The sequence below is a fragment of the Eleutherodactylus coqui genome, chromosome 3 (assembly GCF_035609145.1).
Source record: "Eleutherodactylus coqui strain aEleCoq1 chromosome 3, aEleCoq1.hap1, whole genome shotgun sequence".
NCBI classification, from domain to species: domain Eukaryota; kingdom Metazoa; phylum Chordata; class Amphibia; order Anura; family Eleutherodactylidae; genus Eleutherodactylus; species Eleutherodactylus coqui.
The window spans coordinates 39,588,249-39,605,602 of NC_089839.1; the positions used below are offsets into that span (position 1 = coordinate 39,588,249).

At 38.9% G+C, this 17,354-nt stretch overlaps 1 protein-coding gene across 1 annotated transcript in view; it reads left to right on the top strand.

The window, feature by feature from the left end:
* Positions 1–610: 610 nt before the first annotated feature.
* NRXN1 (neurexin 1) overlaps positions 611–17,354 on the top strand; it is a 1,562,703-nt gene continuing 1,545,959 nt past the window's right edge. Inside the window, exons 1-2 of the mRNA XM_066595516.1 lie at positions 611–717; positions 3,195–4,469. Of these exons, the coding sequence (XP_066451613.1) occupies positions 3,746–4,469 (724 nt within the window). The 5' untranslated portion in view covers positions 611–717; positions 3,195–3,745. The remainder of the gene's footprint in view (positions 718–3,194; positions 4,470–17,354) is intronic.

Below are 17,354 nucleotides of genomic sequence, written 5' to 3' on the forward strand. Positions count from 1 at the left end.
TAGATAGATAGATATCATTTATCTATCTACAGAAGAGTCAGTATACAGTAAATAGCATTGAATATGTATTGCAGGACTTAAAATACATACAATTAAGGAAATGTAAGGAATAGCGATGTACAAAGTTAAATTGATTAGCTGTATTTTCTTCAAGATCTATCTATCTATCTATCTATCTATCTCATATCTATCTATCTATGTCATATCTATTTATCTATCTAATATCTATCTATCTCATATCTATCTATGTCATATCTCTATCTATCTATCTATCTATCTATCTATCTATCTATCTATCTATCTATCTATCTATCTATCTATCTATCTATCTATCTATCTATCTATCTATCTATCTATCTATCTATCTACCTACTTACCTACCTACCTACCTACCTATCTATCTATCTTTCCATCCATCCCTCCATCCCCTGCACTGTGCTGCTGAGCCCCCGGAGCCGCTCTCGGTGGTAAGAGGAGTGTATGGAGGAGCCGGCGCTGTCCGCGGTGCTGCAGCAGATCCCGGGAAGACCCCGCCTCGGTCTGCAGACGGACAGCGGCAGGCGTCATGTGCGCCCCTCCTCTCCTCCATCCCCTCCTTCACTCCTGGAGATAGGAGCACAAGCTTGGAGCCGCTGAAAAGGCAGAGCTCTCTTTATTCTAAGACCTGGGCAATTTTCCTTGACGAGACCCATTGCAGCCCTAGGAATAAGCATGCAGGTAACGTGAGATGCCGCTTTCCTCGCCCTCCGTGGGGGATTTGTCTGTGTCTACGCTTGCAATGATGGGAGTGCTGCTCAGGGCTGGGTGCGCACAGCATATTGAGCAGGTATGGAGATGATGATGGAGCAGAGGTAGCAAGTTGTCTGCGGTAATGTCTCATTAACTGCTGCCATTAGATTGGCCATAGTGTTCTTAATCTGGATTCTGTTGTTTTGGTAATGTCTATGCGACGGAATAATGAAAAAAAAAATGGGAGGGGTGGGTGGATTAAGCAGATATGGGATGTGTTGCACCCCTAGTGCTATATCTCAGCTGCATTATCTTCTGTTTCTCCCATTATAGTGCTAGAAGGGAGATAAGTCAAACCATTCCTCTATAGAACTGCAGGCAGAGCAAGAAAAATCAATCAATTCAGCAGGGATGAATGTGAAACAAGAAATATGATGATGAAATGAGAGGAAAGATTTATGGGATGGTACTCATCCCATATATTATGGCCATTATTTCATCCTAGGGGGGTCTTCAAAAAAGTCAGTACCATAAGGATTCCCCACCCCGAAGAATTGTAAATGCCATTTCTATGAATGTACATGATTGTTCAATAGGCGTTGTGACTTCTGATCTCAGCCTATTGGTGGTGTAGATGTGACATGCCAACTTAAAATGTTATTATTTGCCTTCGATACCTTGCAGCCTTAAATGCTACTAAATGGCAAGACTGATTTGATTGATAATGGATTACTATTGTGGAGGCAGTGGTAGAGCAACTTATAATGTATATATGAATTTACTTGGAAAATGTATTCGGGGTCTAGGGTTAATCACACTTGACTTCATGACATAAATTATAATATAGTGTTCCATTTTTCGGATCTTTCTTGGGTCTCAGTCCTGAGTCTTCCTCATTCTGTAAATAAAGGTTTAATATTGTTGCTATACAGTATTTCTCACCACTAAGGAGGATGCTTGCTTGCAGACATAATCACCTAGTGGATTTACTGTAGAGCTTTATTTCTGTATTGGAAGGAGAAAGCCTGGTGGTGGTGCCACCTCATGCAAGAACTTTGCCCACTGGCATTTTCAAAATGTGGTGGTTTAGGGATTACCTTGTTCTTCTGGTCATTTGTGGTTGAACCTCGCACTAAAGAGGACGCTTGCTTGCAGACATAATCACCTAGTAGATTTACTGTAAAGCCTTTTTTTCTGTATTTGAATTGCAAAGCCTGGTGGCGGTGCTACCTTATGCAAGAACTTTGCCCATTGACATTTTCTAAAGGTGGCAGTTTAGGGATCAAGTTGTTCTTCTGGTCATTTGTGCTCGAAGCTTGTCTTTAGAAATGGCAGTTCCATGCAGTACAATAAATTATAAATGGTTTCTGCTTGTTGAAAAAAAAAAGTGTTAATTAGACATTGAGCTGCCATGTCTAGGCTATAAATTAGGGGGCGAAAATGTAGGCAAGGTTTGAAATGATAGGATTCTATGTTCCCCTTCTGCAGCACATTGCTGATCTGCTCAGTTTTGCAGAATCTAATGCTCAAAAACATCCCAAAACCTTTATTTTAAATAACACTAAGAGTGACAGATGTGTGTTGATGGCCGCATTTGTATTAACATGTGGATTTCTGCTTAAATCCAGAAGCTCACAAGTGAGAGATGTAACAGCTGTACTGATGATCATGGAGGGTTTATACTGTCTAAAGAGTGCAGTGTCCCCTTAATAAGGAGTAAATGATTTCTATGGGGACTGGGATTAACCCCATAGCAGACGAAGGCCTGGGAGTAGTGAAAAGGTTATATGTGTGTATATGTATGTGTGTGTATGAGGGGGGGGGGGGGTAGAGTGAAAAACGCATGAGCCAAAATTGGATTTTTATTTGCTGTAGTAGCGATCATGGCAGTACTAAAGGGGAAAAGAGGCGAGGTAGCCAAGAAAATAATGCCTGATATGGTGATTACATCTCTTCAGTATTCATTCACATCCTGCCTCACCTTGTGAAAATTAAATGTTGAAGCAAGCTACAGTAGCATCTCAGCTTGCAAGTACTTGCTAAAATAGTACTCTCCCTCATCTTTATTTTCAAAGTGCCTGTTGGATTTTTTTTTTTCATAGTGTGTAAGACATAGACACAAAGGATAAAGCCTTAAAAGGAAATCAAGACAGATGTATTGTTTTGTTACAATGTATCAAATGTTACCAATGATTGTTTACCATGTATATACTTGCCACATTTACAGATGTAGCAAATGTTAACTTGACATTTAATGTGTTCCGATAACTCAACTACAATGTACTACAGTGCTGTAAATCGACTTATCACGATGAGCCAGTCATGTTAACGATAGCTACGTCTGTAAATTGTTTTCAGATTGATGCATTATTTTAGATCATCCATGACAATTTTATGTTACAATATGTTATGAATGATTGTATACTGTATTATTTACATACTTACCCTATTTAAATTGTTTTCAGATTGATGGGTTATTTTAGATCACTCATGACTGTGATTGCCTTGTTGTTGTGGAGAGGAAGAAAGAAGAATTCTTAAGATTTCCTTGTCAAATACTTGATTCTGTGTAACAGTGCATCATTTCTGCCTGACTGGAAGAGAAGGAGCTTGGAACATTATGAGTGATGATTCATGTCCTCTTTTGTAGTGTCATGGCTTCTTGTCCATGATCTACACTTAGCATGGGATTTAAGTGACAGATGAAGAGAAGAGTGTATGCTTAGCTCCTGGTAATATTGGAAGAGATTATTTTAATTCGGAGCTGGACTTTAAAGACATATTCTTAAGAAAGAAGCGAGAATCCATCATGCACATTACCATGGAACATTAGAATTCAAGACATTTCATTTTTACTTAATCGAACATAGTTGGTTAGTCTGTTCTACTGTTGACTGACCTCAGGTAGCCTGTTCCGAAAAAAAAGAACCGTAATATTTTGGATAGTTACCACAAAAAAGGCAATCTGGAAGATCTACGCAATTTAAAGGACCCTGAAGACATTAAGTCATTAAAGATGGCTAGTGTTCTTAAACAAGGGGTCCTAATTATCTGGATGATCCTTATCCTTGGATGCATGGTAGATATTGGTTGTGGCCTGGAATTTCCTGGAACAGAAGGCCAGTGGACTCGCTTCCCCAAGTGGAATGCATGTTGCGAAAGTGAGATGAGTTTTAATATGAAGACCAAAAAATCAAGTGGACTTGTTATATACTTCGATGATGAGGGTTTTTGTGACTTTTTGGAACTCATACTCTACGAAGGCAGGTTGAAGTTGAGTTTTTCCATTTTTTGCGCTGAACCAGCTTCTCTTCTGACAGACCTTGCTGTAAATGACAGCAATTGGCATTCAGTAGTAATCAAGAGAAATTTTAAGAACACTACACTCATCTTAGACAAGGAAAGCAAATGGGTAGAAGTAAAGTCAAAACGGAGAGACATGACGGTCTTCAGTAGCCTTTTTATAGGTGGGATCCCTCCAGAGTTAAGATCTTCTACTTTAAAACTAACATTTCCAGCAGTGAAAGACCATAGTCCATTCGAGGGCTGGATAAGGGATGTCCGGGTCAATTTTTCAGATTCATCACCTGTATCAAGCCATCTTGTCACTGTGGAGGACACTACAAACCCATGTGACAAAGAACAAGTGTGTCTGAATGGAGGAATTTGCTCAGTCGTTAACAAAGAAGCCACATGTGATTGCTCCAAGACTGGCTTCCAAGGGAAAGACTGCAGTGAAGGTAAGAATACATTCCCTTTGGTCCTAATTGTTCAGTCATATAATCTGTGTACATGACTAAGCAGTTCAAGGGCACTTGCATGTTTGTAGACATTTTTGTTTTTTTTTAGTTGAAACCCCTTTTTCCTAGCCAGTCCTTATTTATTGTTGCTTGCTCTTTATTTAAAATAGTTTATAGAGTGTTTGTCATTCCGTTGTTATAGGACAATAGTGCAAAAATGAAGGCCTTTGCATCACCCAAATTTTTAAAAATGGCAGTTATATTAAAGCAAAAAGGACTCTTATTTAATTTGCATAGATGTTAAGTAGGAGGAATTAAGTCTAGGCTCAGATATATGCAAATGGCCTCTGGAATTTGTATATGGAGGAACCTATCTTTTTTTGTTCTAGCTAAAAAATGATCTCACAGACAAATGACTCTCTGTTAGGCCATTAAAACATAATATTATTTAATATTCTAAAACAAGGAACAATATTAAACTCTAATAGAACTCATATACTAACCTCAGATAGCTTACATACCAACTGCCCCGAAAAGAGCGACCCTGACTCCAGAACCTAACTTTCCCTATTACACCTTATATAGGAAGGGCAAGGCTAAATACATGATTGTGTTAGCAACAATTAAATATAGCACCCATAGAGAAGTAGCATGTCTAATATTATATTCAAAACAATAACCCCAATGACACTACTGTATATAGGTTATCTGAATTGATGTAAAAAATGCATTACATCAATTGGGATACCCTATATACAGTAGTGTCATTGGTGTTATTGTTTTGACTATAATATTTAATATGCTACTTCTCTATGGGTAGTATATTTAATTATTGCTAACAATTCCTGTATTTAAGCGCTACCTTCCCCCTTAAGGTATAATAGCAGAAGCTAGCATCAGAGGGTCACTCTTTTTGGGGCGGGTGCTCTGTAAACTAGTTGAGCTTAGGATCTATATAGGGTCTATTAGGATTTAATAGTGTCCCTGGTTTTAAAATATTAAATAAAAGTTAGGCTTTAATGGTCTAATAGACAGGGATTTGTCTGTGAGATTGTTTTTCATTCTAAGACTGTGAGGCGTTGTAAGATTTTACCTGAGGCTCTTATACCCTGGTTTGTCTGTGAGACATTCCTGGTTAAACATGGCACAAACACATGCATAACCTTCACAAGTAGGACATTTTCAGTAATAACCTGTGGAGTCTTGCAAAAACGAACAGCATTGAGGCAAGGTATAACTTGAAGCTCACAGGAGTCAATGCAAAATCTCTTAGCCTCCCACCACCTACCATATACCATTTATAACACTGGTGTATTCTTATGTGGTGGATGGATAATTGGGCCCCTTCATGCATTAGGGCCTGTTTGTAACAGCTGAGCTACTGCAGCAGACATACATTAATATCAGTTATAGGTCACAGAATTTGAAGAAGGGACCATCTCCACTGTTACAGAAACTTCAACCATGGGATAGTATATAAGCAGTACATTATGCATTTGTGGCAACCTTAAACCTCTCTTGAATTGTGTTAATCTATACATTTTTTATGATTCCAATTCAATACAATTTAATGCCACCCTGTAAAAACAATATTTGTTGTTTTTTTTTTTTTTTTAACATCGGAGCCTATAGGTTATGGGTAGAGATGAGCGAGCATACTCGCTAAGGACAATTACTTGAGCGAGTATTGTCCTTAGCGAGTACCTGCCCGCTTGGAAGAAAAAAATCGGGTGCCGGCGCGGGTGAGCGGTGAGTTGCGAGAGTGAACAGGAAAGAGCTGGGGGAAGAGGAGGAGAGAGAGATCTCCCCTCCATTCCCTCCTGCTCTCCCCCACCGCTCTCCGCCCCCCCGGCACCCCGCCGGCAGGTACTCGCTAAGGACAATGCTCGCTCAAGTAATTGTCCTTAGCGAATATGCTCGCTCATCTCTAGTTATGGGTGATCAACAAATACAGTAGCAAAAACAGATGCCTTAGTGCTCGTACACATTTGATATCTGAATAAAACTGCACAACTGTTGTTTTTACTTATCGCATAAAAATGCAAAGTTTTTATCTCGTAGTTTGATCAAAACATGAAACCCCATCTGCCTCATCCAGGCCAACTTTATTCGATGACACCTAAAAGACAGATTTGAAGTTAGGAACCCATCCAATAAGGTTTGCCTGAACATGGCCGATGGGCCCACATGTTTTGATCAAAATATGAGCTAAGAATCTTGTATATTTGTGTGAGTATAAACACAAGTTGTATGTTTTTATTTATATATTAAATGTGTATGTGTGCTGAGGCATGTGTTTCTGTTACTGTATTTGTTGCATCCATAGCTTACATGCACCTTTGCATTTAATTTATTTGTTTGAATAGCTGCATTTTTGTATTGGTGGTCGACACATGGAATTGGGAAGACATCCATAGGAGTATGGATTTTTGTTTAACATTTTGTGCCATACATCTTAGGATATGTTGGGTTTAGAGAAAATTAAGCAAGGACAAACACATCTGTAGAATGAGAAGGAGAAAAGCTCAAGGGACAGATTAGTGATCATAATAATCATCACTTTTCCTATTGATGGATTTAGTTGTAAAGTGTCCCCTTTTTTAAACATTGTTCTCCAGCCCCCTGGTTAATGGTGGAGCAAGCATGGACCACCATAAAACTGTTTTTGTCTAAAGGTAGGGTGAAAGCATGAAGTTCCATGTAAACTACACATAATTATGACTTATGGCTAAATTGCACAACTTCTTCATGGTCGAAGGTCACATTAACAGATAGTAGCACTCTCAAAGTCATATCGACAGTATATCCTATAAATGTCTGATAGGTAGAGGGTTTAACTTCTAGGACTCCTACTGATCCTTAGAATGGGGGTCCTCTGTTTCTCCATTTGGCACATTAGAGAGGATGAGAGATAGGAGAATCTCCATTGTAGTTTATGAGAGTTCTGAGAACAACCAAGCATAATAGGTATGTTCACATGGCTGGTTTTAGCTATGGATTTGCAATGAAATCTGTACAGAATCTGCATCAGATCTGTACCGATTTCATATCAAATCAGCAGCTTATTCACGTACTTTAAGTGTTCCATTCATTTGAATGGGAATCCACACTATACTCTATACAACACAGATTTTCTATCCGTTTGGATACGAAAAGATGTTGTTTTTTAATGCAGATTCCACCCTGAATCCACATCTGAAAATCCACTTGTGGATTTGCTTATTAAAAAAGGCTAAATTAGCATGCAGATCCATGACAAGCTGGAATGCAAATCAGCAGCAGAAATGCTGAGCTCAGCAGATTTTGAAGTGGAGTTCATATGGAAAAATCTGACATAGATCCCACTGTTTGAGTATAGCCTGCAGTTTCCATAAAATACAATGAAGAAAGGCTATCATATTGTCGTATTGACGTATGTCTGCTACATGCAGTTCCTCGACCGCAGATTGTGTGCAATGTTTTGGTTGTATTTTGTTGTTGGTTTAGTATTTTCTATTTAAACTATATTATGTAGTTGCTGTGGACATACCAAAAGCTCTTCAAATGAGAGGCTATAATGTGTGACAATACCTCATAGACTACATTGTTTAGTACATGCTCGATCACAGCGGATTTGACTGAATTGGCTTTCTTTGTACAAATTGATTTAAAACATTTCATTTTATATATATATATATATATATATATATATATATATATATATATACTTCAGATAGCTTACTTACAAAAATATCTATATGTATATATATATATGTATATACATATATATATACATATATATATATATATATATATATATATATATATATACATATATATATATATATATATATATATATATACACATATATATACATATACATATATATATATATATATATATATATATACACATATATATACATATATATATATATACATATATATATATATACACATATATATATATATATATATATATATACATACATATATATATATATATATATATATATATATATATATATATATATATATATATATATAAAGCTTAACTATGAAGCATAGTATAGTCAATCGTTTTAGCTATATGAAGACTGTTTCGGCAAAAACCTCTTTTTTTTAATCAGTAAATCAAAAATCAAACTGGGGAATGGGTCTTTTTAAAAGGAGATCTTCAATGATGTTGTTGGCCCCACATCCCGGTAGAAGCGCAACAGCGGTAGAAGCAATTAAAAGGGTGGATGGTCTGGTTGTAAACAAAAAAGTACAACACCAGAAACTTTCCCTACAAAGTTCTGTAGTTGTCTTTCCATTAGATGTTGTTTTCTGAACTCTTTTTGTCAGCTATAGAGAGGGTCCACAACTATCTTGGCATGTTGACGTCTAACAAATCTGAACTGGCTCTATGGAGGTTGGAGTGAATGACTTTTTCTATACAATAGTCTAGCTATTCTGGATGTATAGGTGACCGCAGGGGCATAAACAATTATAGAATTAAAGACTATGTACACCTTTGCACTCTTTTCTTTTAAGCAACATGTTGTTGGAAATTAAGACTTTTTGTAATTGGTTTTTATAAAAAATTTCTGATTGTTTGATTGCTATGCTTGTATTGTTTTCCTAGGCTCTGCAGATTAGAGGACTGAAATCTAAGCAAATATTGTCAGTCAGAGTAAACTGATTGACTCCTCCCCTAGACCACTCCCCTGTTGTAAGAGTGCATTTAATGCCTTTCCACTAAGCTAATACAGTGGGCTGTATGATAGTGGGGGATTGTGGAGGAGAGCAGAACAGGGAGAGTTACTATTGCAGAGGAATGTAATTCATTCTTGGTGAATTTTCTGCTCTTATCATCTGCTGGTCAAGGAACGGGACCAGCAGCTACTCAGAGGGAGAATGACATAGAGGAGCCATACTGCATAGTATTAAGTGGGCATAGTTATGTTTCGCAGCCTCTGAAAGAGGAAAGGGGAGCTTGTGTATATTCATGGTAGAAATCAGCTGATTGGTGCTGGGAACACCCCAAGCCAGAAACTTGAATGCAGGAAATACTGCAAGCCAAGTATGAGGCTTTCTAAATGCACAAGAAGGAAAACTCAATGGAAAAAAAGATAAATGCATCATTTTTTTTCTGTAGGGACTTAGTAAGATATTGAAGGTTTCAATTGCCTTTAACCTCCTTGATTTGTGGGTATGTAATAGACATAGAATACAAAAATATTTATATTTAATGAAGACCTCCCTATGTTTTCTAAAGCATTTCTAGTCAAACCAGGCCATAAATGTGCCAATACAATTAGACTAAAGTGGGTAAAAATAAAAAAAAACTTCAACCATAAGGAGCATTTGGCTGCTATTGTCACGTTGAGCCGGATGACATGTCAGTAGTCTGGGATAACAACAGGAAACAGCAAGGGAATACTGGAAATGGAGATTTAATAAGAACGTTATTTTAGGTGTTTGGAAAATCCCTTCTAATACTTAAGCCTTCTTCTACAGCCTACAGCACTTCAGCATCTTGAATGCACTCTCAGGCTACTAAGTAAAAACTGCTATACCGTATGTTCAGTATAAGCCGTTCATTATTTGCTAGTGATAAAGGATATACATTATATGGTCTTTTCAATTATATATACTGATAGATGTAATGCAAATGGAACTATAATGTGCCCAAACTGGACAACTTTGTCCCCTGGGGTGTACAATGTCCTCTAGCCAATGCTGGGTAATATTCTATTAATTACTCTATAGTTAAAATTCAGTCCCCAAAATATGACTTAATGACTTACCATAAGTGAAAATTATATTTAAGGAGTGCACAACAGAGCAGTAATACCTGTATTTGCAATTTGTTACTTTTAGCCAATTGCAAAATCACAGTTTTTTTAAAAAGCTTTTTTTCTGGCTGCCTAATTTTAAAAAAATGGTTCAAAATGGTTTTAAAAAAAGAAGTAATACCAAACCAATCCCCAAAATTCCTATTCCAAGGGTCACATCAGTATTAGGGTTAGCTTCTAAGGGCCATTTATAAGAGCTCAGTCACATGGGCCTTTTTGTATTATGTGTGTATTTTTTATGCGGACAGCTTATCCACCATTGATTCGCATTGCGGTATTCAGACATGCATTTTTCACATGCGTATTTCATGTGTGTGAAAAAAATTGTTGCATGTCCTATTTTGGTATGTCTTATAAAGCGAAATTGCCCATTGAAGTCAATGGGATTGTCTAAATATGTAGCTAATATGCATGAAGGCAAGGGAAATCTACAAGGCCTTCTTGCGTTTTTTTTTTTTTGTGCACGTGAAAAACAGTGAATACGTGTGCAAAAAAAACCCCACAAGAAGGCCCAAATACGCTGTGAATATGTGCAATTTGGGTTCATGAGAATGCTGGGTATTTCACAGAGTGAAACTGCATACACCCTTGTGAATGAGCCCTATATGTAACTACCCCTTAACACGGCTCTGGGGCTCTGTGTGCTATGATCATGTTTTTCCTCATCTATCACATTAGTAGCAAACTTCCTACCTTGGCGGGTGGCTAGGGTGCTCGGGTAGGGCTGTCAGAGCTGGGCCACCACCTATGAGTTGCTGGACAGAGCGGTGTGGAGGTGCGCCGGAGCTCAGAATCCAAGACGGCAATTGCTCCCTATGCTGGCGCCGACCCTCTACCAAGCCATGGAAAGTGGAGAGCCAATCCTTCTGTGCCCAGACCGACACAGAAGGATTGTTGAGGGCCACATACGACAATGTAAAAAACAATAAGTGACGGCGCTCCACCCACTAGAATGTAGTTTCCAAGATGTAGAAAAACAGAAATTCTTTTTGGGACTTACCCGGTGCAGGTGGATGGGCCACTATAAAGAGACCCTCCACCTAACACCTCCACGTCCTGGTACACGTTGTATAAATGCTGCAATCACCAATCGGAGGTTCAGGAAGTCAATACCATTGAAGCAAGCACGGATCTGTCATACCCCTGTGACAGGGTGCGACTAAATATAAATGAGATAAGCAAAAAAACAAAAAAGATCCAGCGCTCCAGAGAAATGCCTATTGTACTATATAAATGATAGGTCCCTTGGATATTTCCAAAACAAGAACTAACTTTTATTAACAGATATGTCCGACGCGTTTCGTCGCCCTAAAGCGACTTTTTCAAAAGCGCTGGATCTTTTTTGTTTTTTTGCTTATCACATACGACAATGTGGTGGGCCAGATTTGGCCCATGGGCTTTGAGTTTGATTCATTTGATCTAGACAGACATGTGACCACTGCAGGCGATAATTGGCTTTAATGGTCTTTTATTTTTTTAGACCATTTTTAGCCCTTTTTCAAATGAAGTGGCTCTTTTAAGTTAGACGATAAAAAATGGTACCTTATCACGAAGATGGAAATAATATGTATTGAGTGCCGTGAGTGTGCTCACCTATTGATAGAGATGTATGTAGCACAATTATATCTATTTAGCATTTACTCTCCAATGATTTGGACTACAGATGAATTTGTCATCCAAAATAGAATATAAATATGTAAATGAAAATTAGTGTAATATACAGTCATATATAGTAAATGTATGTATAGTATATACAGTAAAGAGCAGAATGAAACTCACCCAGTATACATTATGTTACTCACTACAGCGTGTACTGCTCTAGTATTATAAGGCCTTGTTCACACTGTTGAGTGTTAGTACAGCATTTGTTTTATATTTCTCCTATTTTTGGATCCAAGGCCAATTGTGCCAAACGGGAAGAAAAAACATGGAAAAATTTCTACAAAACTGCACTGTGTGAGCAGAACTTTAAGGGATGTCCGACTTATGTAAGCAAACTCACCGGATCCGCCATGCTGTGAAATAACAACTCAGCTGATATTCACCTATCTCCGCTCCTTGCTCATCTCCCTCCCTGGGGACGTCATCTTTACAGGCTGCAGTCAGCTTAAGTTGTCTACAAGCAAGCTGCTGCAGGAAATTACAAGGCTCACATTGGCTGCAGCAGCAGGTTTACGGGACATCATAGCCAACTGCAGCCTGTTAACAAAAAGAACAGTGAAGACCGTAACCGTCGGTGGGTGACAAGCTGGGAGTGGAGAGAGGTGAGTATCAGCTAAGTTGTTTTTTTACACCATGGGAGATCTGGTGAGAGGCCTTTTTAAAACTGGGAAAACCCCTTTAATAGGTCTATAGAGAGGTAGTCTACTTTTTACCATTTCTGCTTCTTTAGAATTAGAAATCATACCGTCTTCTATTAAACATGTATTTAAGCTTCTTCTTCCATAACTTTATTATATTAGTGCAGTGACCTCTATTTGCACAGTCGAATGGTCTACCATGGACTGATCTGTCCTTTCTTACGCGACGTCACCAGGGAGAACAGAGCAAGCATGTCATGTGACCCCTAGTAAGTGACATTGATCAGACATTGAATAAGCATCTAATACTGAAAACCTGGCTACCCGAATGAATGAAGCTGTGGTTGAGCATTCACAACAATCACTTCAGTGGGACTGAGAGAGATTGCCAAGTTTAAGCACTTGGCTATCTCTAGCAGTCCCATTAATATGAATTGAGTATTGGTGTGCATGTGCAGCCAGTACTGCTTCTATTCGAACAAGCCATGGAACCCCATCCTTTGGATCAGTGGCAGTTCCAATGGTTGGGCCACCCACTGATCATCAAACTAACTCCTATCCTGTGGATAGTAGATAACTCGTTGTGGTGGCAAAACTCCTTTAATTTGGCATGAGCAGATGCTCTGATTCTGTCTGCATTACTTTGAAGATAGGGTCCAATAGAGTGGCAGTTTTGCGGCAGAGATGTGGCTAAGTTAAGGCTGCAAAACCTTCAAGATCACCACTGTGATTCGAGTCAGTGCCGCTAATAAGTAAATTAATTGTAGACTGACTTAGGGGGGCTACTATAGAGGAACTTGCAAGTTCAGCCCGGCAACTCTCTGGAAAAAACGCCAGCAGCAACCGATAGTGCCCGTGTACCAGCACCCTTAGGCCTCCCACACACAGTCGCTGTGTTTTAATGCCGCCCACATCTCTGCCGAAAATTGCATGAACATAGAATACTCACGGCCAAGTCGTGGCTATTACTCGCAAATTTTCATCCATTCACACAGGCGGCAGCGGCGTATTGCAAGGAAAATACGCCGCAGCCCCAAAATCCCTCGGTCGGCAGAACTACTAGTAATCACTTTTAAATGCCTCACTAAAGGCACCTATCAATGTCCAGCAGCGCTAGTCACTGCTAAACTCCCTCCCCTTCCCTTTTCTGATGGCTTCCATAGACTCTCATAGGAGTCTATGGAGCTGCCAGCATGTTTCGGTCAAAAGCTAGGGAAAGGCCTATATTTTTCTGCAGCATGAAATTTCGGTCACTGAGTTCAGTCGCTTATGTGCTATTTTTTTCGGTCGGACATTTTTGTGCGCCAAACAAATTGTTCGTCTGAATGTATACATTAGCCGTCACAGATATAGAATTTAAAATTTCACTTTTATTAAGAATTATTTAAAAAGGTCAGGGCCTACTAACAAACACAAAACATAAAACATATAGTAACAGGACAGACAAATCCACAACAGTGTGGTCCTGTGAAAGATAGGGGAGGGAGAAAAAATGTCAACCACTCCCGTATGGTCTATCCCAAGAAAACAACAAGAGTCTTCATTTTTGAGACTCTTGTGTTTAAGAAGTTTAGACCAATGTCCTTTGGTGTGTTATTTACACTTTATTATATGGTGCGTATTTTGCACTCTTTGCACGGTTTCTGTTATGGTAACTCTTCGAACCGGTATAATAAGAGCTTTTTCATTTGAGTAGCTCGTGTTCAATATTTCTAGTGTTCACAAGACTTCTGCTATTCAGTTGGTGTAGTTTTTTTTTTTGCTCGACGCGTTTCTGTATCGGGATAACCGATAGTTCATCAGGAGGCGGGCGAAGATAAGCCCTTAGGTAAGCAGAGAAGAGTTTACTAACTGAAGTGATATATCAGATGGATGGCTCAGATGTGCCTGTCACTATTTAATCAAAGAAAATACTCCCAGTTGCCTTATTAGAATATACTGCTTAACCCTAACAATGTTTAGGTTCACAAGCGTGCTCTACAGATCCAGAGATCAATGCAACTGGATCTATTTAACTCGCAGTTAGAGGCTAAAATCAGCCTAGAGAGTGTCACTCTGGAGTAGAGTATCGGGGCCATGCACCATGTGTATCATATGTGTATCATATGAAAATCTGAGCCATCCATCTGATATATCACTTCAGTTAGTAAACTCTTCTCTGCTTACCTAAGGGCTTATCTTTGCCCAGCTCCTGATGAACTATCGGTTATCCCGATACAGAAACGCGTCGAGCAAAAAAAAAAAAACTAAACCAACTGAATAGCAGAAGTCTTGTGAACACTAGAAATATTGAACACGAGCTACTCAAATGAAAAAGCTCTTATTATACCGGTTCGAAGAGTTACCATAACAGAAACCGTGCAAAGAGTGCAAAATACGCACCATATAATAAAGTGTAAATAACACACCAAAGGACATTGGTCTAAACTTCTTAAACAAAAGAGTCTCAAAAATGAAGACTCTTGTTGTTTTCTTGGGATAGACCATACGGGAGTGGTTGACATTTTTTCTCCCTCCCCTATCTTTCCCAGGACCCCACTGTTGTGGATTTGTCTGTCCTGTTACTATATGTTTTATGTTTTGTGTTTGTTAGTAGGCCCTGACCTTTTTAAATAATTCTTAATAAAAGTGAAATTTTAAATTCTATATCTGTGACGGCCTTAGTTTTGGACTAATATAGATATTTCATACCACTGTGACTTCGTGAATGAATACATTAGAAACCAATACTTCAGATAGTCGCGATTTTTTGGCGTGGCTAAATTACATGTGAATAACTACAAACTACATGGCCATTAACAACTTACAGGAAGTTTACAATTAATTAATGGTAACCAGAGATGAGCGAGCGTACTTGCTAAGGCAAACTACTCAAGCGAGTAGTGCCTTCTCCGAGTACCTGCCCGCTTGTCCCTAAAAATTCTGGTGCTGGCGGGGGCGGGGAGCGGCGGGGGAGAGCAAGGAGGAACGGGTGGGGAGATCTCTCTCTCACTCTCTCCCCCTCGCTCCTCCCTGCTCACTCCCGCAACTCACCGCTCTCCCCCGCCGGCACCCGAATCTTTAGAGACGAGCGGGCAGGTACTCGCATAAGGCACTACTCGCTCGAGTAGTTTGCCTTAGCGAGTATGCTCGCTCATCTCTAATGGTAACCCTTCCAACTTGTATAAGGACGGGGCTCTTGGCTTCATTGCATCCGCAGCTCGGGTGTCTCAGCTGTGCGGGAGTCGCTACATGATATCCTGCCTTGAGGTTCAATGTCTTTTAAATGTTTATATTTGAAATGTAATTCGACTGAAGGAAAGAAAAATTAGAAAGATCTGTTTCATATTTGTCTGTGATTTCCTGCATAGCTCACAAATTTGCTTTGAAAATAATTTTCTAGGCTCAATCCTGGCAAAAATCAATATCTGTGAAATATTTAGCTGTAATTGGAAATAGCTGTTTGTTATGAATGCCAATAATGCTGCACTTGTGTTTGGAGGACATGAATGATTAATACATGTGTGAAGAGTCATTAGAATTAGCTTGTGGTCTCACCCCTATGTTCTCAAGACTGATCTCTAATGACATTTTCTTCAACCAGCAGAAGAAGCAACATATGGCACAAACATTGTGAATTGCATATTTAATGGAAAAGCTTGATAGCGATTGTTATTCGCGCTTTATTTTTTCATTTACCAAGGCAAATTCCTGTAGAAAAAAAAATGTAAAGTGGATTATCAAATTACTGTACAGAACTTTTATTGTTTTCACTAATTCTATAGATTGAAAGGCTACGGGGTCGATTTATCAGGAGAGTCAGAAGTAAAGTAAATTTTTTGAAGCACCTTTTTCCCTACTGTGATGCAAAAATCAACAAGTTTATTATACATCTTGTGACAGTTTGAGAAATTTTCCACATTTTGCGCTGGCAAAGGAAAAAATAGGCATGGCAAAAAAACTAAATGAATAAGCATGGCATGACATCAACTGTGCCTGATAAATCAGCCGCCAAGTTATGCCAGCTCGGCACTGGAATGGACTTGTGCAAATATTTGGTGGGAATATATCATCAGAGGAATTTTTGATGCCACTTTTCTGACATCCATCAGCTGTTTATAGTTGAGCTAGAATGAAATGACTAACGACTAGTGAACAAATTCTCATTTGTCACCAAGCTGGCGGCTATGTGCACATGGAATAACTGTGGCTTACATTTGCTCTGGGACCCTGTGTGGTGCAAAGTATTAAGACAGCAGTAATGCAGTCCTAAGCTCTCACTCACAACCTGAAGGTTGTTGTTGGTTCAATTCCTGCTTGGTTCAAGGTTGACTCGGCCTACCATTTTTTCAAGAGCCAATTCAAGTTCCCAATCCACGCCTGAGGGGGAATTATATGGAGCCGGGAAGAACTTTTTTCCTCCAAATAAGCTGAATTATCTTGTTGGGGTATTTTTTGCCTTCCTCTGGACCAACAAGGAGGGGTTAAAACAGACTAAGCTAGATGGACATTGTCTTCATTCAGCCTAACATACTATGTTATTATTATGTTACTCTTCAGTTTTGCAGATAAGCTGACAAAGGTCACTTGGAAGATGGACATATTTATTGCAATCTACTTCCGAGATCCACTTGAGGAAGCTTCTTAATGCTCACATTTGCATTACTAATTCAGAATATTAGGGTATCTTTGGGGTGACCTAATAAAATTGGGGCAATAGGCCCTACCTTAGTGACAGGTGTTTTTTATACATATTTTACTATCATTTTAATTATACCTTTTAGCTA